The 24,358-nt window shown below is 48.4% G+C and overlaps 1 protein-coding gene across 2 annotated transcripts in view; it reads right to left on the bottom strand.

The window, feature by feature from the left end:
* Nucleotides 1–24,358, bottom strand: part of B4GALT1 (beta-1,4-galactosyltransferase 1) — a 49,836-nt gene that overhangs the window by 11,951 nt on the left and 13,527 nt on the right. The window contains exons 2-3 of one of the 2 annotated variants that reach the window (XM_059924606.1): nucleotides 10,916–11,151; nucleotides 8,987–9,769 (exon numbers count right to left, since the gene is read on the bottom strand). In XM_059924606.1, coding sequence (XP_059780589.1) covers nucleotides 9,602–9,769; nucleotides 10,916–11,151 — 404 coding nt within the window. In that variant the 3' untranslated portion in view covers nucleotides 8,987–9,601. Of the gene's footprint in view, nucleotides 1–8,986; nucleotides 9,770–10,915; nucleotides 11,152–24,358 lie in introns of those variants that run through there. The other variant, XM_059924605.1, reaches the window with a different exon arrangement.

Raw genomic sequence — 24,358 nt, 5'->3', positions numbered from 1 at the left:
GCACATTCATCCAGTGCATCCACTACTTTATTCACTCAGGGAAACACTGGTCAAGCACCTACTGTCTGGCAAAGCCAAATACACAATTGTGACAGACACATGCACTTTTATCCCAGGAATGCCAGCTTCTTCACTTATTAGCTATATGACTTTGGGCAAATCACACCACTAGGCCTCCATTTCCTCATTTGGGCACAGGGATGAAAACAGATGAGTTGTGTTCAATGGGACAATGCATGAAAAGGTTTTAGCACACTGCCTGGCAACGCACGAATGGCAGCTACTCTCATTATCACAGGAATAGGTTTTCCCATCCATCTTGAACAGTCAGACCTTTTCAGATCCAACCTGGAGACTCCTCCTTCTCTCATGTTTGTGTGTGTCCCTCCTAATCAGCTTCAAGATTCCTCCCAAATCCTGCTTCTCTGATGGAGGAGGAGGGTTTTAAAAAGGATTAAGGCTCAAGTGAGTTAGCCTGTGGCTCATATGATCAGGACCTCTATAGCAGCAGAAAAAAGTCAGAGAGACCTTGAGAGATGTGTGATAAGCTTGGGAAGTCATACTTGGCATAGAGAAGTTGGTGCACTGGGAGCAAGTGTCCCTCTGAAAGGCCGAGCTTTTTAAGTGCAGGCTGCATCTTACATTGATAGACAAGAGTTAGTTATACTTATCCATTCCTTCTAGGGCAACTGGCTCCTCTTAACAGAGGGAGAGAACAGGAAGAAAGAAGAAAGGCCAAAAACCAATATGACATTCCCACAGCTGGACAGGGCAACTATCTCACTGACCAAAGCTCGCAGAAAAGCCTGTAAACTGTTTATGACGGGGCATACAATCCTGACAGTGGGTGTATCAGTCAAGCAAAGCCAACAGTGATCAATCCAGAGAGGACAGAAGCCCGGGCCTGGTCAGGCGTGCTGGCCTGGGGTAGAGGGAGGAGACGTGAGGTGGGAAGCCTGGCAGAGGCTACACCCTTAGACATTTCACGCAGCAAACCCAGTGCCCTTCTGGCAGATCTGGGCGGCAGGGACAAATGTCTTAAAAGGCATCAGATGGGGCTCCCCTAGTGGCACAGTGGTTAAGAATCCGCCTGCCAATGCAGGGGACAGGGGTTCAAACCCTGGTCCGGGAAGATCCACATGCCGCGGAGCAACGAAGCCCGTGCGCCACAACTACTGAGCCTGTGCTCTGGAGCCCATGAACCACAACTACTGAAGCCCACGTGCCTAGAGCCCGCGCTCCACAACAAGGGAAGCCACCACGATGAGAAGCCCATGCACCGCAATGAAGAGTAGCCCCCGCTCGCCGCAACTAGAGAAAGCCCGCGTGCAGCAACGAAGACCCAACGAAGCCAAAAATAAATAAATAAATAAATAAATTTATTAAAAAAATAAAAAAAGCATCAGATGGCTCTCTAGGGCATTAAAACCTTTTTCTAGAGCCCTCATTTATACTAAACATAAGGGAAGGCAAGTAGTATGTCCACTGAAAACAGAATCCTCATACACTGCTGGCGGGAATATAAAATGGTGCCGCCATCTTGGAAAACAGTCTGGAGTTCCTCAGATGGATAAACAAAGAGTCACCATATGATCCAGCAATTCTACTCCCAGGTATATACCCAAGAGAAATGAAAACACATCCACAAAAAAATTTTAAACACCATGCTAAGTGAAAGAAACCAGTCACAAAGGATCACATATAAGATTCCATTTATATGAAATGTCCGCAATAGGCAAATCCATAGAGACAGAATGTAGATTAGTGGCTACTAGGGCTGGAAGGAATGGAGGAATTGGTAGCTAAGAAGTACAGGGTGTTGTTTTTTTTTTTGGCTTAATGAAAATGTTCTAAAACTGATTGTGGTGACAGATGCACAACTCTGAGTATACTAAGAAGCCACTGAATTATATACTTAAAATAGGTAAATTGTATGGTATGTGATTATATCTCAATTAAGTGATTATCAAAAAAGAAGGAAAAGAAAAGCCAGCTCCAGAGACAGGAGAGGACCGGAGGGTCCTGTTTCTCCCTCTTTCTCATATATCATTCTTGTCATTTATTGGGTGTCTAGTCTATGCTTAGCAGTAGGGATACAGAAAAAGAAAAGACACAAGCCTTGCTTTTGAGGAGTTCCAAGTTAAACAGGCAATTGTCATGGGGCGATGAGCTCTTTAGGGTGGACAGTTACCCGGGAGGGAAGAGAAGGAGCTCCGGAGCCCGGCACATATGGAGAAGTGGAGGTGGAAACACAAACCCAATTCTAGAAAATCAGAGAAGGCCTCGAAGAAGTTAGCCAAGTTTAGTTGGGAGGCATGAGAAAAATATTCCTAGAAGAGCGAGCAGCATTTGTAAAGGCTGTGAGGAAAAGAGAGCATTCAAGGAACTACAAGAAATACAGACTGGGAAAGCCAGAATAAGACATGAAGGTGGATGTGGACCAAAACATGGTCGGGGAGAGGGAGGCTGGGAACTCTGCTAAATTACTCAAGGTTTCATCTTTTATTCAGGAGCCCTCGCGGTTTTAAACAAGAATTATGCTTTGTGCGTCAAGGAGGGATTTGTGCCCTACTCCCCAAATGAGGGCAGCAAGACCAGTTTGGAAGCTGTTGCCTGATTCATGTGAGAGACATCGGAGACGAGGCAATGGCACTGGGCAAGCAGAGAATGCCTCCCCGGAAGGGCTAAGGCAAGGATTCCACTTCCCCATTTCATGCCTCACCTGCTCCCTCGGCCTGTGTACTGCACCTGCAAGCAGCCTTTGTGGGGCTTTCAGGAAAGGTACCAAAATCTGGTCTAATCCCCAGGCAAATCCTGTGGTTAAGGCAAGAGCAGCCTTTCTCTGATTGCAACGGGGGACAGATGATCAGCTACAGAAAACCACAGCCCCAATTGTCCAAGTTCTAACAGTCTCTAGAAGATCCACCAGACCATCCTGGCTTCCCTGGATGTCAGTCCCCAGTGTGTACACCAGCACACATATCCCCCGACCATGATGGCTTGGGGGCTGACTATACCTGGCCCCTCCTCCACCAAGAGACACAGCAGCAATGAGGTTGGAAACATCAACCGGAAGCCCAGAGTCTCAAAGAATCAGAATTTCTATGTGATGGGAAAGACAATTTTGCTTCTGTACACAAGCCCTGCCCATCACAAAGCCACCCCCGCAATACCGACAGTAACCCACAGGCTCTCAAGCCCACAGATCCAGAGGCAGGTCTGCAGGCAGTGCAAACGTTTGCAGAAATACCCTCTTTCATGCTTTTCTGTGCCCACTCAGACGCCAAAAGGAAAGACCTAGGCCGAATGGGTGGTAGGAAAGCAGAGGAAGCTCTGGCTGGGCAGCCCTGAGGCAGGACTGACCTGCAGGCCTTGGGATGGTAGACAGGCTGGCTGAGAGGTGATCTCCAGAGAATTACTGGGATTATACAAATGCTGAGTTTGTGGAGGGCAAATATCCACTCACCCATGATTTCACAACAGTTGGGTCTCTGGCTTTGAACCATAATAATATGGTAGCCCTGAGCTTGGACAGGGCCCTCAGTAAAACCTGATCTGAGACTTAAGCTCTCCTCCCAGCAAGTGAAGGAAACGGGCCCTTTCAGGTTCAGGGTGCTGAGGGGGTGGTTCTCTGTTTGCCAAAGTCATTAGTCACAAGAGTGAGCACATCCTTGGCCTCTCCTGGACTAGAACACACGTCAGAGCCATAAGGTACCTTCAGAGAGAACTGAGCTAATAGAACAGCTTAGCAGGGATTCTGGGCAAGGTAAACACAGAGAACAGTTTTAAAACCCCAGCTCAACAGCAGCCACAGCAGGATGCCTGCCTCTCTCCCAGGGCCCAAGGCACCGAGACGATATTTTCTGCAGAAAAACACTTAGAAAATAAAGGCTTCTTTTTCAGAAAGCAATTTGGCCACTTATGTTATGAACCAGAAAAATGTTTAAACCATTTCTGAACCCATAGTCTCGTATCCGAAATCTAGCCTGGGGAAATGAATCTAAATGTGGAAGAAGCAAACACAGAATAAGCTGCAGACTGAAAGATGTTCATTACGGTATTATTTACACTAGTGAGAAAGTGGAAATTATCTAAATGTCTTCTAATATAGGAATGTCTATGTTAATTATGGTAGCACTACATGTTCAACTACTATGAAGGCATGGAAAGTGATGATTATGAAGACTATGAAATAACATGGGAAGATGCTGATGATATAGAATTTAAGAAAAAAAGCAAGATACAAAAGTATGTACACATACAGTATGAGCACAACTGTGGCTTGATTTTAAGGCAAAGTCTCTTCGACCTCTGTCCGACAGGCTGGCTCCCACCAGCCTCAGCATTTCTGAGTGAGCCCACAGAGGCCGTGGCCTTGCCCGGGAGACCCCAGGGCTCGAGACGGCACCCTCTCAGGATTATTTACACAGCTTCCCCGTGACCAGCAGGGCCTGGGCTCTGAGTTGGATTTGGGGGCACGTGGACATTACCAGGGTGGCAGCAGTGGTGGCAGCAGCAGCAGTCACAGCAGTAGTTAGGTCGGCATTCCTCTCTTTCTTTCTCTCTCTAGGAGGTGAAGGGCACAGAAGAGGAAGTAGGTGGAGAGCAAGAAGCAGATCACAGAGAGGAGGTCCTCCTTCAGCTTGCTTTGCTACAAACAGGATTAACAAATAAAAGCAAAAGGCCCCCACTAGAAGGAAAAAAAAAAAAGAAAAAGAAAAAAGAGACAAAGGTGGCTGCAAGGGAGAGACGTAAGGAGGAGAGGCAAATGTCCAGGCCGTGACCACCCTTGTTCCAGGGCAAAGGCAAATTCCTAATAAGCTGTCGTTCCCTGTCACGAAGTCAATGGTGAACAGAGAAAATGACATTTCCCAGAACAATGCCCAGGGAGGCAATTCCCCAGCTCTGCGAGTACCTGTAAGTGCTTCTACACATTCCCCGGGAGACTGGAGTACCTGTAAGTGCTTCTACACATTCCCCAGGAGACTGGAGCGAGCCACAGACAGAGAGAGGGGAAAACACACAGCAAAGGAAACGACCAATCACTGGGGCAGCACGCAAGCAGTGGTAGGGTACAGATATCCGCAGCAAGGGGGTGCTACAGAACAGGACTGGCCTCACCCCTCCCGAGCCCCACTCCTGCACACATCAATCTGGGTGCTGCCAGCTCGGGCAGGAAATGGAAGGCAGGGCGGGGTGATGGTAAATAGACACAGTCAAGATGAAACGAAACCAGGGGGGCCTCAGGACCAGGCAGCTGTCCTCACGAGCCTGCTTCACTCTAATTTGTCTTGGCCTCATTTAGGAACCAGCTGCCTGGCCCAGTGACAGAGGTAAGCTGCTGAGGGGCGGTGACAGATGCTCTCACTCACTGAGGGTGCAAAGGGTGGTCTCCAAACCTGCCCACACTTGGTCTCAGACAAGCAGCCTAGAACCACCTCACGACTGTGCACAGATGAAAAGGAAGAGGGAAAAAATTCCAAAGCTAGATGGAGACTCCTGAGGTGCGAGCTGGGGCCCCCTTTCAGGCCAGGTTTTACCTGTAAGCATGACAATTGGGCAAGCCTTCCAGGAGGTTCTGAGGCTGCTACTCCAAAGCTGCTGCCCCCCTCTCGTGACCCAGTGGGACTCATGGGGGCATTGCCAAGTGGATGTGGAGCTGTTCCCCAGTGAGGGGAATACACGTGGCAAGGTGAGGCATTCCTTAGGCCTCGGGTGATTTCTGTCCAAATCTTAGCTCTGCCACCCAGCCGTCATAGGACCCCCAGCAAGCTGCTCCCCTCCGGAAGCCTTCCCTCAGCAGGGACGGTGGGAGTACCCATTGCCTCACTGAGGGGCTGTTAGGGCCAGAATTCAAAGTGAGACCGTGAAAGAGGTTCAGTCCCAAAGACCACAGAGTTTTATGACCATCAAACACCACAGGGCTTAGAGTAGGTTCTCTGCATTTTTCCTGAAAAGGGAGGTCACCCCTGGTCCACCAGGAACAGGAAGCTTTGGGGAGAGGCCCGGGGGAGGGAGCGGAGGGAGCAGGCTGTGCAGGTTCCCGAGGGTCATGACCTGGCCTGGAGGGGAAAGGAGGCTTCACTTCTAAGAGACACAGACCTCTCCAGAGAACCGAGAGCAAGGGGTCCTGAGAGCAGGTGGAAGTAAAAGGGCAGGAGCCATAGGAAGCAACTCCGTGCTCCAAACCCTGACCCTGCGGTGGACCGTGCATGGAGCTGCGTGGTCAGGGAGACGAGCAAGTCAGACCTGAGGGTCTAGGGGCCGCTGGGCGGGGAGAACACGCACATAGGGAATCACCCCTCCACTCTCCCCCGCTCACTAGAAAGCACAATGTGGCCTGGGACAGCTCGGATGGAGAAGTCGGCTCCACTCCAGGCCTTCACAGAGCTAATAAGGCTGGGGAGGGCCTCCCATAGTGGCCAGAAAGAGAGCAACCAGGGGAGGGAAGGGGAGGCATGCAGGGGGAAGGTGGACGGTGCAGCATAAGCAAAGGTACAGGAGGGCAGCTGAGCGTGTCTCGGGGATGGTGGCGAGTCCAGCGTGGCTGTGGCCTAAAGGTGTGAAGGAGGCCTGAGAGGAGGTGGCCGGAGGTCGGTCAGGGTGGGCTGCAGAGGGCCTCCCTCAGATGCCAAGCTCAGGCCTTCAGGCCCTTTAGACCCTCGCCTGTGGACGGCAGGGACATACCGAAGAGTTCAGAGAGGGCATGACACGGCCAGAACTAGAAAAATTGTAGGCAGCTGAGTGAGATCAGAGGCACCAGGGGATATACAAACAGAATGAATCAGAGAGACAGATCCTGGGCACTGCTTCTGGGGCAAAGGGCTGCCATGGTTATTACGAGCCCACCTGGCCAGCTGGGCCTGCATTCCTCACCCGTTTGTTAATTCCCATGGCGGCTAATCTCACAAACATCCTGTATTTCTTATTCAGGGCTAGTGCTGCCAGGTGACAACCTGCCTTCCCCTTACCTTTGGTGGTTTTCTGGTTTCCCTTCCCAATTAAAGTATGAAGAAGTGTAGTGTGCACCCCACCTCCCATCTGCTACGACGTCTTGATGTCCTCCTCCGCACCAGGGTCCCAGTGCTGGACCTTGGGCAGGACACCTGTGCCTCAGAGAAGCACCCTTGGCTCCAAGAGGCTGGACCTGCCAGAACCCTAATGGGATGTTCAGATGCCGGCCAGCCAGGGCAGGAAGAGAGCTGGACACTGAGAACCAACAGCAACGCTGCCGCTTCTCCAGGTTTACTCAACCCGTAAAGCACGCCACCCACCTGTACCCCGCTTATTGTGAGAGGGAAGTCATTACGGTGACTGGAGGGGACTAAACCAAACCAAAGTGGTTAATAGCTTAGTATGGACAGGGTAGGAGCCACAAAAGCCCGTGAAAGCTCACCCCTGTGTGTGGAGCTTGAGACACAAGCCTTCTCTGAAGAAGCTGGTGGGCTTGCCGTGGTCCCTAAGTCCACTATCTGACCCCACGGAGGCCACACGAGTGGGAGGGAGGGTCTCAACGCTGGCATTGAGCGGGGGTGAAGCAGGAGGCGGGGAGAGAGCAGTAAGGAGTTTATCACCACGGTCCTGGGCAGAGAAAATAGGCAGGAAGAAGGGGACGGGATGGGGCGGGGGGGGGTGGGGGGTGGAGAAGGAACTCAAACCAGCTAATGTTTACCGAGGGTTCACTGTGTGCCGGGTGCGTCACAGCCCTGTGTGCTAATAAGGACTAAGACCTTGCCCTCCCACCACTGAGGAGACCGAGGTGTGAAGGACTCAAGCCCAAGGTCACCGAGCTGGCAAGCAGCCGAGCCGGAACCCAGGCAGCCTGCGCCGGGTGCTCACCCCCAGCCCTGGACACCCAGCTTTGAGAAGGAGGGACTGAATGGCCTTGAGGAGGGAGTGAGTGCTGACGCACTGAGAGGGCACTCGGAGACGGGCACTGGGCTCCGAGCTGCAGCCCTACTGTGGCTTATGTGGCTTCCTACCCCTCACTTCCCCTCTCCGAGCCTCAGTTTCCTCACCTGCAAGATAGAACAGTTTTCACACTATCTGGCCTCAGGGGTACACGTGAACCCCAGCAAAGACTGAAGGGGAAGTCAGGGGACAGAGATGGGGACATGGCCCCCACTTCAAGTAGAAGAGCACCATTGTGACCCACTGTGGATGGGGGGCTGTGGAGGATTTTAAAGCGGCAGGAAGAGGTTTTGTTCTTAAAAACCTGTCTGAGAACCCCTGGACTAGATGTCTCAGGGGCCCCTCCTATTTTAAGCACTTTCTCATCTTAAATGGGGTATGTGTTGGGGGTGGTGGTGAATGAAGCATCAAAATGACAGCAGGGTGTCTGAGACAGGAAGACGCTGAGAGGCCTATTTGCTCAACAAATGGTACACAAAGCCCAAGCCAGATGCTATGAACTCCCTTTCCCTTACTATAACAGTAAAGCAGAGAACACAGGAAGGTCCTAATCTGTAGACGGGGCACGCTCCAAATGTTTCCCCTCCCACCTCTTTCTTTTCAAGGCTTAGGTTTCCTATCATCACTTTATTATGGGTTCTTTACAGATACCATACAAGATATTCTTCACTGGAAAGGTAGAGCAGACTTCAAGTTTCTTTATGACTTGGTTACCCGGAAGTCAGATCATATTTTCCCAAAGAAATCATCAGGGCAGAGCTGGAGCAGAAGAAATTAGATTAACTGGGGGAGAGGGAGATAAAGAGGAAATTATTCACCAAAGGTGAAAAGTTAACCCTTGGAAGAGAAGGAAAAGATGAAGAAGCAAAAAGACACGCACTGGGGCAGGGGTAGGGGGGATGGGGTGGGGGAGAGACGACGATACTGACAAGACTAGAGGAAAAAAAGACGTAAATGTTACAATGCTTGGTGTCAGTTTATTTATCTCTTGTAAAAATAAAATACTGTGTGTGTGTGTGTGTGTGTGTGTGTGTGTGAAAAATAAATAAAGTTAGATGTTGAAAAAACTAAACTCTTTTGTTACGGATGCATGCAGGTTAAAGGAAATGATTGTCAAGTAGTGAGGATGGTGTTTAACTGGGAAGAGGGAAGGAGCTTGTGATGAGAAAAGGGTATGGAGGTTGTTGAGATGTTGACAAGTATCAGTACTTTCAGATTCGAGTAGTGGTTATGTAAGTATTCTCTTTTTATTTGTTACACTGACAGTTTTGTTCTGTGCACTTCTCAGTAGGCATATCGTATTTTACAATTAAAAACCTGCGTAAAGAAAAAAAGAAAAAAAAAAAAAAAGACGTAAATGTTTGAAAAACGAAAAATAAAATACTTCCGATGCTGAGATACATGGGGGAAAAGATAGGAATTGGGGGTGTTTCTCAGTATCCTAGGGAAAGTAAGGAGGTGGGAGGGGAGGAGGTGTTAATGCAGGCCTGCGTTCCCCAACGTTCAATTCACGGAACATTCTTCTCCTGAGATGGTTCTTGGAAAACGGCTCTCCGGTCAGATGAGCTCAGGAAACACTATGTGCGGAGTCCTTCTGGAGGCTGTCATGTACACCAGTACGCTGAAGGCTCTGCAGGAATGAAACCTGCTTCATGTTGTTCAGTCCAGCATTCCTCAGATGCATTTGGCCTCAGATCTCCATTTCGGAAAGCACACTTCGGGAGAAGCCCCATCCTAGGCAGTGTCCAGTGTTAGCCGGCACAGCGGGGCCACTGGTCCAAGCTGGCTTGCCTAGTTGTTCTGCCAGCTTGGACTGGGGCGGGCAGGAGGAAATAGCTGGTGTAGGACGTTTGGAAATCTGTTATTGGAAACGTGGGGAATATCTATATAAACATGTCATAGGAATTTAAGATAGTGGCTAAGTTTCACTGGTCCAATATTTGTTTTGACTTTATAATTGAAGGGAAATCTCACATTCACCTAAAATACAAGCTTTCTATACATTCGCATTCTCCCCCCGGGCGCCCACACCAAGTCTTCCTTGACCACAGTCACCTAAATTCAAAAACTTGGCATCATCACTAACTATCTTTTACACTCTTTACCCAAGTATATATATATTTTAATCTAATCTAGTCTATACGCCATCCAGACCACAGCTGTCTCTCCTCTGCTCAGGCAGATTTGTGGGAGGCCACCAGATGCCTTGATGAATAAGATCTGACACGGTGTCTACAGTGTATCATTCATCTACTGGTAAAACAACTGTCAAAGTGGGAAAGGAGAGGCAGCTGGCGTGGCCTGTTCCTAGTAATCTCTGCTGGCTCCTGGTGATGGTGGCTTCCTCTTCCAGGCGCTCATTGCCATTGCTTTAATAACGGGCTCCTGAGTCTTGTCATGGTCAACATGTGCTCACTGGCATCAGACAAGTGTTCCTTGATGGCAGGGTTTTTCTTAAGCAAGTCTTCTGGTCCAAGGAAGGCCCACAAAGTCCCTCAACTTTGATGGAAGCTGTCAACTGCTAGCAATCTTACTACTCAAGCTAACTTACTACAAGCAGACCCAGAGTTTATCTTGAAATGAAATGGACACTGGACCTTTTAGAAATGGAAATGCATCCTGTCTCTTCAGATGAATTTCAAGGGAATTTGGTATTTAGATAAGTTAGATGTGTTATTCCAGCTGGGAGGTTATAGTCTAAAGATAGGAATTTAGGTATTCAGGATAAACTTGAAATACCAAAGTTATACTCTTGGGAAAACAAAAACAAAAACAACACTGTATGGCATTTAGCTCATTTGCACCAAGAAAAGGAGGGGGGTGGTGGTGGTAGTGGAGTTGCAAAATGCCAGATGTCTAAAAAATCACTTCCATTCCTTCACCCCTCATTACTCACATATTTGAGTACACAAGCACGCGCACGCACGCACACGCACGCGCACGTACGCACATGCACACACGTGTACACTCCTTCCCTCCCTCCCTCCATCTTCCCAGACCTCACCTGGTTGATAACATAGATGCCATAGTCCAACTGCTGACGCTGTAGGATTGGGTGCAAATAATACAGCCAGTACTTGAGGTGTTCCTGCCGGTTGCGGAATGGAATGATGATGGCCACCTTGTGAGGAGAGATGCAGTCCTTGGGGGTGTAGCGACCACCCACCTTCACCTTCGGGTTCTGTTCCTCCACAAGCTTCAGGTCCACAGGTATGTTAAACTCAATCAGCATGGGGCCGACTAGAGAGGTGGAGGGAAGGAGAAGATATCAGGCCACAGGACTCTGCAGGTGGCCAGGCCGCTACCGCTGGAAGCATCTCCTCCTGGGAGGCAGTGTGGCTGTGGAAAAGGCACTCTGGCCCAGCACTGGGTACCATGTCCAGCACTAGCGTGACTGACCATCCCAGGAAACGCTTCAGTATCAGGCAAGCCCAGACAGCTGGTCACCCTCTGAAGCACTTCACCTTCCTAGGACCCACTCCTCTCAGACTCTATGTTGCTCAACCGAAAAATGGAAATGGAGTAATTCCTGCTCAGACCTCCTGACAAGCTGTTGTAAGCACTTTCTCAGAAATCCTGAGGTTGAAACTCTGCCACCTCCCAGCTGTGTGCCCTTGGACAGATGACTTACATCATCTCTCTGAACCTAACCTAGTCGGGGGAAAGTGTTGCGTGTGTGTTGGGGAGGTCCCTGTGGAGGAAATGAGCCTGAAATTACAAGGCGGCAGAGAGTGGCATGAGTAACCCATGTCTCAGGAACGGAAGTGAAGCACAGATGAAACAAACTCGACGGGGAGGGACTGGAGGAGCTAAGGGGTAGCAGGGAGAAGAAATAGCCAGAACAAACATCAAAGAAGAATGCTTAGAGTAAGTAGGGGATGAAGAAGGGAGGAAAAGTCAGGGGCAACTCCAAAGTTTCTGGCCTAGAAGAACATGGTTCCAAATGAGAGAACTAAGTTAGTAAGACAGCTCTGGGCTCAGAAGACAAATTGATGAGACGTGGATGGTGGCTTGTGAGGTAGTGGCAGGTTAGTAGTAGAGGAAAAGGCAAGGGTGAAGATCCAGATACAGGCATGAAAGTCCCCGTCTCCCAAGTAGAAACAGGTGGAGCTGAGAGAGGACCTCACTCCTCCAAGTCTGACGACCACCCCTGCCACAGCACACATGGGGAGGGCAGGAGAAAGATGACTAGCCCAGGGACACACAGGGAATTGGGAACAGAGTCAACACTTGAACCCAGGTCCCCAGTATTCCCTGTAGGCCAGACTTTCTCAAAGTGGGTTCCAGGAAACACTAGTCCCAGTGAGATGCTCAATGGAAGAACACGTCCCCTGGTCAAATAAGTTTGGGAACGCTGCATACTAAATCTTGCTTCTGGAAAGTCATAATGCATACCAAAAGCTCTGAGAAGCTGTGCAGTCAAGAAGTTCACTTTATCTACCCCACCACTTCCTAAAATTTGGCCATATAATCATTTTATCAGGGAACATACTTTAGGAACCGTTACTCTAGCATAACCAGCTTTACCTATGGAGTAAACTATCCACAGGAACAAAGGAAGGAACCTAAACACTACAGAACAGAAGCCAGACCCAGACCACAAACTCAGAGCAAGTTGACCTGAAACATGCTGGTGAGAACCACCCAGGGTCCAGTGTGCAGCCCTCTGCCGCCCTGTTTGTTTGTCAATAGTATGTAGCTCTCCAAGCACCTCTTGTCTTCAGGGATCACTCACCCTCCTGAAATGAGGCAGCCCAAGAAAAGGAAGCTGTGACTCTCGCTCCTCTTGCCTGTCAGCAGGTGTGGACCTGCATCTCCTCCTCCTCTCCCCTCTCCTGGATCCCCAGGACTCCTCACACCTTCCCTCCGTCTGACGCTGACCCAGTTCTATCATCACAGCACCTGCTCACAATAGTTCATTTTCTTCTGAGACACAGCTCTGAGCCTATCACTTTCCTGCTAAAACCCTCCGATGGCTCTAAGGCTATAGCCTTGGACAAGGTAGGGCTAAGCCTCTTAGCTTGGCAACAAGGCCCTTCAGTCTCAGCTCTACCCCCCTTCCCGTTCCTATAAACTGTGCCTATGCCCACACTTTTCCCTTTGCCAGAAACGCTCTTCCCTCTTTCCTCTAACGTCATTGAGAGACTAGGACCTTAAAATCGAAGCCCCAGTCTGGCCTTGTCCTTTTGCTCTCCTCATTCCCACAGAGCACAGACGGCAGACCCCGTGCGGCAGGAAGGGGGTCTTCAGGGATCAAAAGCCCTAGTCTCTGCCTGGCCATGCACTTCGGTCTCTGGAGGAAGAGGCCTCACAGATCAGTCCCTCACATGACTGCCTGCTGACCCAGCTCCAACCTCCCAGGGTGCCCTCAGGTGAGTAGGTACTATGCCCCAGAACTAAGTAAGGGGTCAGCCTGGCCATTGTCTCCACAAAAAATGTGAGGAGTGTGAACACATTCTATCATCAGAATCATGTGAAGTAATCAGTAAAAATATGGAATCTCAGGCCTCTCCCCTAGAGAACCTGACTCGGTAGATCTTGGGAAGGACCCACGTAAATAACAAGGAGCCCAAGGGATTCTTATTGGGCAAGATGGGCAGAGGGGAGCCGGACCGCCCATCTTCACAAGCCTTGGGGCTTTCATGGAGGTAGCCCTTTCCCACAGGGTCCAGCAGGCCTGGGTTGCTCTACTCCCCAACCCTGGGCAAAGCCTTCTGGGAGACCCTGCTGCACAAGGGCACTTTTCACAAGGGCACTTGTGAAAAACATGAAAAGGAGATCTGTCATTGGGCTCTTCTCACTTCAGAAGGCCCCATGACATCTGCACCCCATCCCCAGCCCGCCCCACTTTTGCTTCTGAAGATGCTGCTAAACATAACTCCACTTTTGGGAACCCAAGAGGCATCTGGACTGTCACCCTACCAACCTTCTCACAACTTCTGAAACCAACCCAGAAAACAGGAATTCACATTTGGTCTGCCCACCCTCCCTGGAGCGGACACCTGCAGGCTAGAAGCGTCTTAATTTCACCCCTTCAGCAGTTCCAGAAAGATGGTCCTGAGGTAGAGTTTCCTGGTCAGGAGAAAGGCTGCCTGGGTCCTAGTTCAGCTCTACAAGTGACTTGTTGGATGATCTTTGGGCGACTACCAGCCACTCTCAGGATACTGGTTTCCATTTGTAAACTGCAGGGATTGGAACTCACATGAACACTTATTTAACCTCACCACCACCACCACCACCTATGGCCAATCCGCTTCTGCTCCAGAGTTCCTTCAGCAGCTGATAACACTGTCTACCCAATTATGGGAGCTGATAACCTGGGTGGTCCATCTTCCATCCCCCTCCTCTTCCTTCAGCCCCCGCATAGGGGTTAACAGCATGTGACCGTCCATCCACGGAAGCCTACTCAACCATCAAGCCAGAGTCTTTTCTGAAGAGTTTGTTTAATGTAAACATTTTCTGTGGTGTGTCAAGGCCACTTTCAATTCGTTTCAATCAATCCTTTCTGGACACCTACTGTATGCCAGGTGGTGTGCCAGGTCAGGGAGGCGGGAGGCGATGGGATGGACAGGACAGTTCCTGACTTCAAGGAGCCCCCTGCTGAGCGTGGCAGGACCCACGTGAAAACTACCCTGGTTCAAGGCTGTCCGAGGGACTTGCTGCCCCAGTGCCTCCATGCAGAGCTTGATCACCGAACAGCCTCTTTCTCACTCCCCTGCTCCTCCCTGTGCCCTCTCACAACCCCGCCATGTCTCCCACACATCTAGAGCACCCTGACCCCCATCTTGCCCAATCTGGCAATTCTTTTCCCTGCCTTCTCTCCTTGAAGCTGCCACCTCTCTGAGAACCCCCCCCCAGTTCACACCCCTGAGACGGGTCAGTGCTTGGCAGCTGTGGCGGCTCCAGACCCGGAGCTGAATGCTTTCCTGGTGCCGGCGCTAGCCGGGAGGCCTCCCTGTGTGCCCGGCACACCTCCTGCCACGCGGCAGGGGACGCCCTTCGTGGCACACCTGGCTTTGCCCTAATTAGAAAGTCCAAAGAGCTCAGACTCCAAGAGGGCAGTGACCAGCTCTGCCTAGAACTACACAGACCTGCCAGCAGGTCTCAGAGCCACCGCGGGGGCCTCGGGAGAGGCGTGGGGAGGAAGCGGAGGGCTGAGGCTTCCTGACGGTCCTCGGGCGGGCCGAGCCAAGGCCCCCTTGCTGTGCAGCGCGTGGCGCGTGCTACCACAAGCCCTCGGCCCTGCTGGGCCGGCTTGTGTGTTTTCTTGGCTCTAAGAGCTGGGAAGCAGGGTTACGTAAGCAGATGAGCAGATGTGAGCCTGTCCTCGGCTCCCCCCACTAAAGCCCTGCCACGTGGGCCTCTCAGCTGGGAGTCTAGGTCACAGCCTTGCATGTAAGTCGCTCAATAACTTCAATGTGTGAACTCAACTCAGACAGATTCCACTGCTCCCTTGCCCAGCACGGCAAACCCAAACACACATATGCCCCTCCATCAAAAACCCTGTGAATCTAGAGCCAGCCCAGCACAGACTCCCTGCCTCACTTCCATGCTGGCTGAACCACTCGTTCATTCCTCCAGCCTCAGCAAAAGAGGCTGGAACATCTAGCCACTGCTTCCCAACTGACCAGCCAATGGGTCAAGACAGTCCTTGGCCTGACGTGGAGTGGTGACAATGTTTCACGAGCCTGAGACAAAATGGTCAAAGATAATGTAAGTGGTCCTTCATTAAGCTCAATGTAATCAATATATCAGAATGCCCATTCCTCCAAGATGAAGTGCTTCTTATTCTTTAAATGTTAAAATCCCCTTACTTTTATGAAATGATCACAGTGGATTTTGATGCTGGATTGATCTTTTTTAATTTAATTTTTTAAAACACCCTTACTTGCAGCCATGGGTCAGGCCTCCAAGTTTTAAAAAAAAATTTTTCTTGAGCAATGAAATTCACTGATTTGGGAACTAGACAATGCCCAGAGCTTTGTGGTTCAACAAGCTGAGATGTTGGAATCTCTTCCTTGGTCAAGCCTCAGACCTAACAGTATGGCATAGCCCCCCTTCAAGCCATCCCTCCCACTGCCCACCCCTCAGCCCCACTACAGTGTCGTTCCTCAGGCTCTTGTGGGTGAGCCATTTTTCTCTGTACCAGTCTTCCGACGGCCAGATGTATGCTGGAAGCCAAGCCAGGCACTACTAAATCCCCAGGCTTGGGAATGACAGTTGTCTGCAGTGGTCCCACCAACTCATGATGCCCCTTGTAACCCCTTACACTAAAAATGAGAAGCACCATCTGCTGCATGGGGCTCATCCCAAATCTTCTCCCCAGTCCTTCAGGGAAGAGAAGCTCTCCAGAATTCTCCAAGGACTTCCTTATCACCAATCCAACAGCTGCCTGGCCTCAGCTCAAACATCACCTCCCCTAGGAAGCCTTCTCAGACCCACTCAAGGTTGGTTCTTACTTTTCCTCCGCCTTCTTTAAACACTCATAGCGCCACATCCATTCAACCATGCACCTGGTTAGCACACACCACATGCCAGTTGGTGCCAGGCATGCAGCAGTGGGGCTGGGTTAAGAAGAGGTCTTTGCCCTTAGCAGGGGGGAGACCAGCAAAGCAAACAACGATGGTGAGGGTGACAGTGGTGAGAACAGCTGAAATGGCACAAAGGAAGGGGAGTCAACTCCGGGGCCAGGGAACAGAGTCAAGAAAAGCTTTGCAGAGAAGCAGCTGACTCCACTGGGCCCCTCAGCTCCTCTCTGGGAGAAGAGTTGTGAGTGTCCACTTGGCTGCCATGGACACGGAGTACGCCAACAAATCTGAGATGAGTGAATGGTGCACAGCTAGTCTCCCTGCCACCAATGCAAGCAACCAAGAGGATTTCAATAAACCTCGAGAGAACCCGATGGAGGAGCACAAGACAGAGAGCCACCAGATGGGACTGCTCAAGGCTCACATTAACCATGTCTTATTGGGTTTTAAAATCTAAATCACGAAGGCTTCAAAAGTACTGGAAATGATTTATTTCTTAAACCAGATGTTCAGGGTATTTTTCTTTATACCTTTCAGTATATCTTTAAAATTGAACAATAAATATTTAAAAATATAACCCAAGGACAACAATTGTGACCCCTCCTTCATCCCTTTCTCAATAAAGAAGTGTCCTCCAAGATAAAGAGTTCAAAACATACAACTCCGTGACCAGAAAACAGGAATAATCTATTCCAAAGGCTGACTTGATATGTCTTGGGCACAGTGCGTGCAGAATACAATTTCAACACCCACTGTTCTTTCTGCCAACTCACCATCCAAGCCACTATTAGACCCTGGGGGGAAAAACACTTTTTCGACAGGAAGCAGAGCACATTTGTGGTCTCAGAACCCTGCATTTGGGGGCACAGAGAAAAACAAAGTAAAAATAAAATAAAAAAAAAATAAAAGAGCCTGCCACAGGAAGGCTACAGAGCAGAGCCCAGGTGGCCAAGGGGAAGCTGGACCCCAGGCATATGCACTATCGGGCATATTAGGGCCAGCTGCTCCTCCATCCATCTTTGTGCTGAGGAGCGGCCCTGCCGTGTGCCTGAACTGCCACGCTGTGTAGGTCTTCCAAAATATGACCTGCAAGTGACCTGGCGAGGAATGAACCTCAGGGGAACTGCCTTTTCTTGGGCACTGCTCTCGCTCCCATTAAATTCTCACCCAGCCTTCAAACAAGGGCCAAGTACCCTCACTCGCGTTATTGCATTTGCTTTCAGGATACTGTTGAGGTTTCCATCTATTGCAGAGGTTCTCAAATTGTGGAGTACACAAAGAATCATCTGGGGAAGCGTGTAAAACTGCAGATTCTTGGATCCTCCTCCCCAGAGCTTTTGATGTGCTAAGTCTGGGGCTGGGGCCCCAGACTCTGCCTTTTTACCAGTACTCTATGTAGCTTTAATGCAGGTCCCTAGAGCATATTTTGAGAAACGCTGGTTTACAGGCTCACCTGTTCACCACCACCTCCTTCCCACCCCCATGAAGCTCTTTAAGAGTGAGGCACCAAGAAAAACAACTTACTGCGTATGGCTGCTCTCTGACGATGTTTCACTTTTGGCTTTTGCAAAGGGACAGATGTAATAGCTATTCTGGGCTGCAGCGCCTGAATATCTACATTTTAACTCTTCCCGAATCTTAACTTTTTAAGCCACATTTTCTCTTTCTCTTGTTTTAATTTATTTATGTTGACCCTTTTTATGGTGTGTATTCTTATAAGTTACCTCAAAAACCTTTGTGAAGGGAGCAGTTCTTCAAAGTTCAAACTTTAAACTTCAAAGCTTTCCCCAACTCCCTCAGGCCAACTGGTGCCTGCTCTAGATGCCTACAAACACCCTTTACGTACCAACATCACAACCTTCACAAGCACGCATCCAAGCCCCCCCCCCCGGGGGGAGGGTGCCAGTCTACCTCCCTGCTTCTTCCAGCAGACCCTCGTCTCCTTGAGGGCAGGAGTTGTACACCATTCCTTTTTGTACTTGGGACAGTTTCTGGCAGAACAGGCTGCGCAAACATGTGGTGACCCCACAGCACTTGTTCAACTACGAGGTAAGAATGTGAACTAGCAGAGTCGGGAACCATCTTGCCTACGTGATGCTTGAGAATCTAGATTGCTGTCCTAAGTACACGCCTACACCCAAGGCGACCAAGGGCAAGAACACTCTCCTTTCCGGGCTCCGAAGATGCTTTTGGTTTCCAGGTATAGCACCTGATTCATGATCTACAGGCACATCCCCCGCCCTCAATCTTAAATGAGTTTCCTCCAGATTCTAGACCTATAATTTGAGACTGTGTGGCAGTGGACAGTCTAACCTCCTAATGAAAATGTTGCTATTTCCTCACCTAAACCTCACACTGCCACAGCAAACAGGCATTTCACCAAATACCACTTGTTCCTTGAGAGAATAACCCCAAAGCTCAAAGTCTAATATGGGTCATTAAGATCACCAGAAAAGCCTTGGGTGGTCACTCAGTCCAGGATCCTGTTACCAAGGGTACCAAGGCCTAAACCTAAGGGAGCAAAGTCAAGGTCAGACTCCATCACCTCGAAGGGTCAGGATCCACCTTGAAACAGACCCGTGGATAATCCTGGCAGACCAGGGCTGGAGGGACCTCGAGAATTATATTTCAACCCCAGCGTTACACATAAGGGAAACTGAAGGCCAGAGAGACTAACAGGCTTCCTCAAGGACACTCTTGGATTTGCAAAAAAGCTGTCCTTATCTTTTCCTTATTAATCCTTTAGGGTTCTGATGTTCATGGATGCATCTACACAGCAGACAACAGATTACAGCTCACGTGCCCCTCTACTCTCCCTCCACTGTGCCCATGGGGATTCTGTCTCAGAATCCTAGGGTTCAGAATCCATGGGGATTCCAGCAAGCCACCAACTGATCCAAGGAGCCTAAAAGTGAACCTGATGTGACATCACTGATCTAAACCCTTCTCAAGTGCATTTCTATACATACATGGTCATGGCTCAGAATTCAAGGGGGCAGCAGAAACAAGGATAGAGCACTGGGAAACCCTGGGAGACCCCAGAACTCGGGGCATAACAGTACACGTCTGTCCTGGGGTGACCCAAGGAGGTTTCCACCAGCAGTGGAACCACAGAGATGCAAGGCCTGAGGTCAAGAAGCAGTGCCCAGGGATCAAGGCTTTTAAAGCCCAGTAAACAGGCTTCCCAGTGTTTGTCCTCTGGGGAAAAACTGTCCCAGGAGGAATTTCTGCTTTGTTTGGTTCCGGCCCAAATGCAGATTTCCTCCTCACCCAGCACTTCTCCTGACTGGCTGCCCTCCCTCCACTGGAATTTGTGAAAACTGCGCCTGCCCACAGTTATCACTACCAGGAAAGGCTCGGGAGGCCAGCTTGCCTGGAAATTAGCCCCAGGATGATCGTGCTGTATCTCTCGCCCCTTAGAACTAGAGCACTTCTGGAAGGGATGATTTGAGCTTCTCAGGAAGGATTAGATGATACAGGCCTGGGCGTTATTTTAAGACCTTCCTCTGCAGGCTAAGGCAGCCTCCCAGTCTCCTCCGGGTCCTGCACTCTCAGCCTGGGGTCAGTCACCAGCAGGTAGGCCCCGGGCCTGCCAGGCTCCGGATGGCCAGAGCCACATTTACCTCCATTCCTTTCCTGATTACTTTCCCCTCCTCAGGATGCTGTGGGAGAACACTTTGCTCTGCACCTTCTTAGGCCATTTGTTAGAAAAGATGTAGAAATTTGACACACAGTTCTATAGGAACCAAATGCAATTTGCAAGGGAAGCAGCGTGGTAGGAAAGGTCACAGACCAGGATTCAAACCCCGGCTCCACCTATGAAAAGCCACAGGCACGTTTCATAACCTCTAAACCTTGTCTGTAATATAGCACAGTGCCTAACACACAGTAGGTCTACAACATGTATTTGCTGAATAAATATATGAATAATACTTGCATGTGGGCCTTACACTCTAAGAGACAAAGTCATTCTTAATAGAATTTAATAGAGGCTAAAAGTCATAAGACAGACTGCTGAGGAGAATCAGCAGAGTTTAATTATACCAGCACATTTAAAATGCGGAGGGACTAAGGGTATTAACATAGTTACAGAAAAAGAGTACTGGTGAGAGAAGGCACACAACAATGGGGAAAAAAGTCTTCTGTTCAAACAAAAGATAGCATGGGCAAAGCAAACAGAGCTGACAGATTGAGAGAAGAGGTCTGCAGTGTCTGAGACCCGCAAGGGATTAGTATCCAGGATGTATAAGGAAACCTTCCATGTCATCAAGAAAAATATGAGTCCCTGTGAAAAAACAGCCAAAGAATTATTATGAATAAGCAATTTACCAAAGAAGAATCCCAAAGGCCATCAAGCATATGAAAAGATGCTCCAGCTCATTTTGAAATCAGAGAAAACCAAGTTAAAACAAGAGCTTACCCAGGGACTTCCCTGGTGGTCCAGTGGTTAAGAATCTGCCTTCCCATGCAGGGAACGCGGGTTCCATCCCTGGTTGGGGAACTAAGATCCCACATGCCGCTGGGCAACTAAGCCCACGCACTCTAGAGCCCGCGTGCCCCAACTAGAGAGAGAGGCCCACGCACCGCATTGAAAGATCCTGCGTGCTGCAACTAAGACTCAAGGCAGTCAAGTAAATTAATTAATTAATTTTTTAAAAAAAAGAGCTCACCCATTTATCTACGTGTTTGGCAAAAATTAGGAAGTTGGTTAATGCCAAGTATTTATAGAGTTGCTCTTGCTCTGCTGGTGGAAACATAAATGGGGGCAGCCATTCTGGACCCATATCTGGCACCCTCGAAGCAGCATAAATACACACATAGGTCCATAAAGGACATGTAGAAGGCCGTTCCTTACAGCAGTATGTGTGAAGGCAGTGTTGAAGGCAGTGTGGGAGTCTACCATTAATGGAGAGAGAAAATTGGGATGAACACCACAGACACCAGATTACACACGGCAATGTGGATGGACCTTATAATCAAGGGTGAGCATCTGGAGCCCGGCTCTTAGTTTCTAAATACCATTATCTACTAAAAAGAACTAGTGCTCATTGGAGAAGTGGCTGATTCCAGGGCTGAGTCAGAGAATTAACAAGAGGAGCCTGGAACATCTTGATTTGCCTAAAAGAAAGGAAATGCTCAAAGAATGAAGGGATATGCCAAAATGACACAGAAGCCAGCTCGAAGGGGATCTCATTGGCCAAAGCTGGGACAGTCTGAGCATCAAAATAAATAATGTTAGTAAAGGATTATGAATTATTGAGTAAAGTAAGAATCCATAACTCTGTACTAATATATGAAAATAGGGAAATGGGAAAACTCTTCCTCACAGGAAAATGCCAACTAATAAATGTAGAAGCAATGATAGATCACCAACCACCATAATAATAGTAGTTCAGGTAAGAATCATCAATAGGCACTAAAAACCAATGGATGAAAGTTTGAGGAATAACAAGGTATTTACATAATCTCAAAGTAAATGCCCATAAGACACATTTTAATTAAAAGGGGTAAAATAGCAAACTTGATAACGGAGAAACAGCAGGCACCACCATAATGAAATGATCAAAGTTCACATGGCCAGTAAGGAACGAATTAACAGCATGTGCCTCCAGATACTACGTACTGAGAAGAACTCAGCATCGTTCACTGGTATTCTTATTCAAGGCATAACCTGAACCTCATCACAAGGAAACATCAGACAGACTCAGATTGAGGGGCCTTTACAAAACAACTGGCCCACACTCTTCAATATTGTCAGTGTCGTGTAATACAAAGAAGTGTCAGGCATTGTTCCAGATTAAGAGCCGAAAGAGACACGATGACTGAATAAAATGCGTGCTCTTCAATTTTCTTTTACTACAAGGACATTCTTGGGACAACTGACAAAAATCTTCATAAGGTCTGTAGATGAGATAATAGAAAATTTTCAATGTTGATTTCCTGATTTGATCATTATACTATGGTTATATAAAAAATCCTTGTTTTTAGGAAATACATACTGAATAATTAGGGGTAAAGGGGCATGATTTGGAATATCACACAGGCACAACCATGGAGAGAGAGAAGAAAAAGCAAATATAGTAAAATGTTAACATTTGGGGAATTTAGGGGGATCCAGAGGATATCCAGAAACTCTTTGTATAATTCTAGCAACTTTTCTATAAGTTTGCAGTTATGTCAAATTTTTAAAAATTGAAAAAAAAGAAAAAAGAAAAAGCAGATCTGGGTTAAAAAAAAAAAAAGAATCAAAATGAGCTATAAAAAGGTACCATTTACATAAGTTAAAAATACATATATACATACACTGTATGATCCATTTATACGGCCTTCTCAAAAAGACAAAACAACAGTAATGATCAGTGGTTAACAGGGGTGAAGGGTGAGAGGAAAATGTGACTACAGGGGGATTTTGGGGGGTGACAGAACTATTTTGCATCTGGATTGTGGTGGTAGTTTTATATATATGTATATATACACACATATATATAAATTCATAGAACTATAAACCAAAAAAGGGCCAATTTTACTGTATGTTAATCTAAAAAATTGAATTTAAATTAAAAATTGCATATATATGAAGCAGTGGCTCCCATTTAGCAAAAGCAAAAACAAGATACACATTAAACACTTTAGAATCGCTGCCCATGGTGGGGTTGGGAAATGGAAGTGGGAATGAGGATAAAATAGAACAAGCAAATAAGGCAAGAGAGTCCTTGATGATAATAGGCTATGAAATAAAAAGTTGGATGGCTGGATGGAAAGGAAGAAAAGAAGGAAGAAAGTACACAAGGAAATAAGTAGGGGAGTGGTGGAGGCTGGAGCTGGATGTGTCCTTCCAGGGCTGTACAAGGGAGAGAGGAACCCTGACCTCTAGACCAGACCAAGGTCCCTGAAGGAGTTCTGCAACACTGTGGGGATGGGTTCATCAGCCTGACAGCCTGACACCATCCTACATTAGAGTACAACTCACTTCCCTGCTGTGACTTCTGACTTAGCAGCTGCCTGATTATACTATGGCTTCCCTTATAGTGCTGCCAGCAGCCAGAGAATTCTAAGCCACCTGACAGTTCCAATCTTGCAGTAGTGCAGAGATTTAGCATTCCAGCATGTAAATAAGTTTTATTACTGAGTCAGCTGACCCTCTGATCAGTTTTGGAGCCCTGACTGCATTTCTGGATCTGCAATGCTGGTTCCAAGTACATCCTTCTCTCTCCAAATAGAACCAGACCTTGGACTGTGGAAAGCCTGCTGCCCTATGGGCCACCTGAGCAGTCAGCCAGCCATGCACTCCTAGCAATACCCCTCTGGCATCAAGACCTCTTTAAATGCAGCCAGTTCCAATTTCTTCCTCTAAGGAGTGGAGATAATAATGTGTTCTCTTTACATGGTAAATGAGATAACACATATATATTCCTATCACAGTGCTTAGCACTAACAGATGTTCAATAAGCATTATGTCGTACTAATAGATGTTCAATAAATATTATTCTGCTTTCTCCCCTGACTCTCTAGAACTTCAAAGCCTACAGATTATTACAACTCTATAATCACAAGCAGCTAAAATTTCACATTTCTATTCTAAGCCACCAGCATAAGTGATAGATTTGGAAAAAGAGTCCGGGACCTCAAAGGGTCCTGTGGGTATGATACAAGGCTTCTTACAACATATGAGGGTTGAACAGTGATTCTGTTCATCTTTTACTGTCAGGGACAAGTACTAAAATGTTAAAGAACCAGCTTAGAAAAGAATACAGGGCCTTCCTGGTAGCACAGTGGTTAAGAATCCACCTGCCAACACAGGGGACACGGGTTCGAGCCCTGGTCCGGGAAGATCCCACATGCCGCGAAGCAACTAAGCCCGTGCGCCATAACTACTGAGCCTGCGCTCTAGAACCCATGGGCCACAACTACTGAAGCCT

This window comes from Balaenoptera ricei, chromosome 6, assembly GCF_028023285.1.
Source record: "Balaenoptera ricei isolate mBalRic1 chromosome 6, mBalRic1.hap2, whole genome shotgun sequence".
Classification (NCBI taxonomy): Eukaryota; Metazoa; Chordata; class Mammalia; order Artiodactyla; family Balaenopteridae; genus Balaenoptera; species Balaenoptera ricei.
This window is presented reverse-complemented; position numbering and strand designations above follow the sequence as displayed.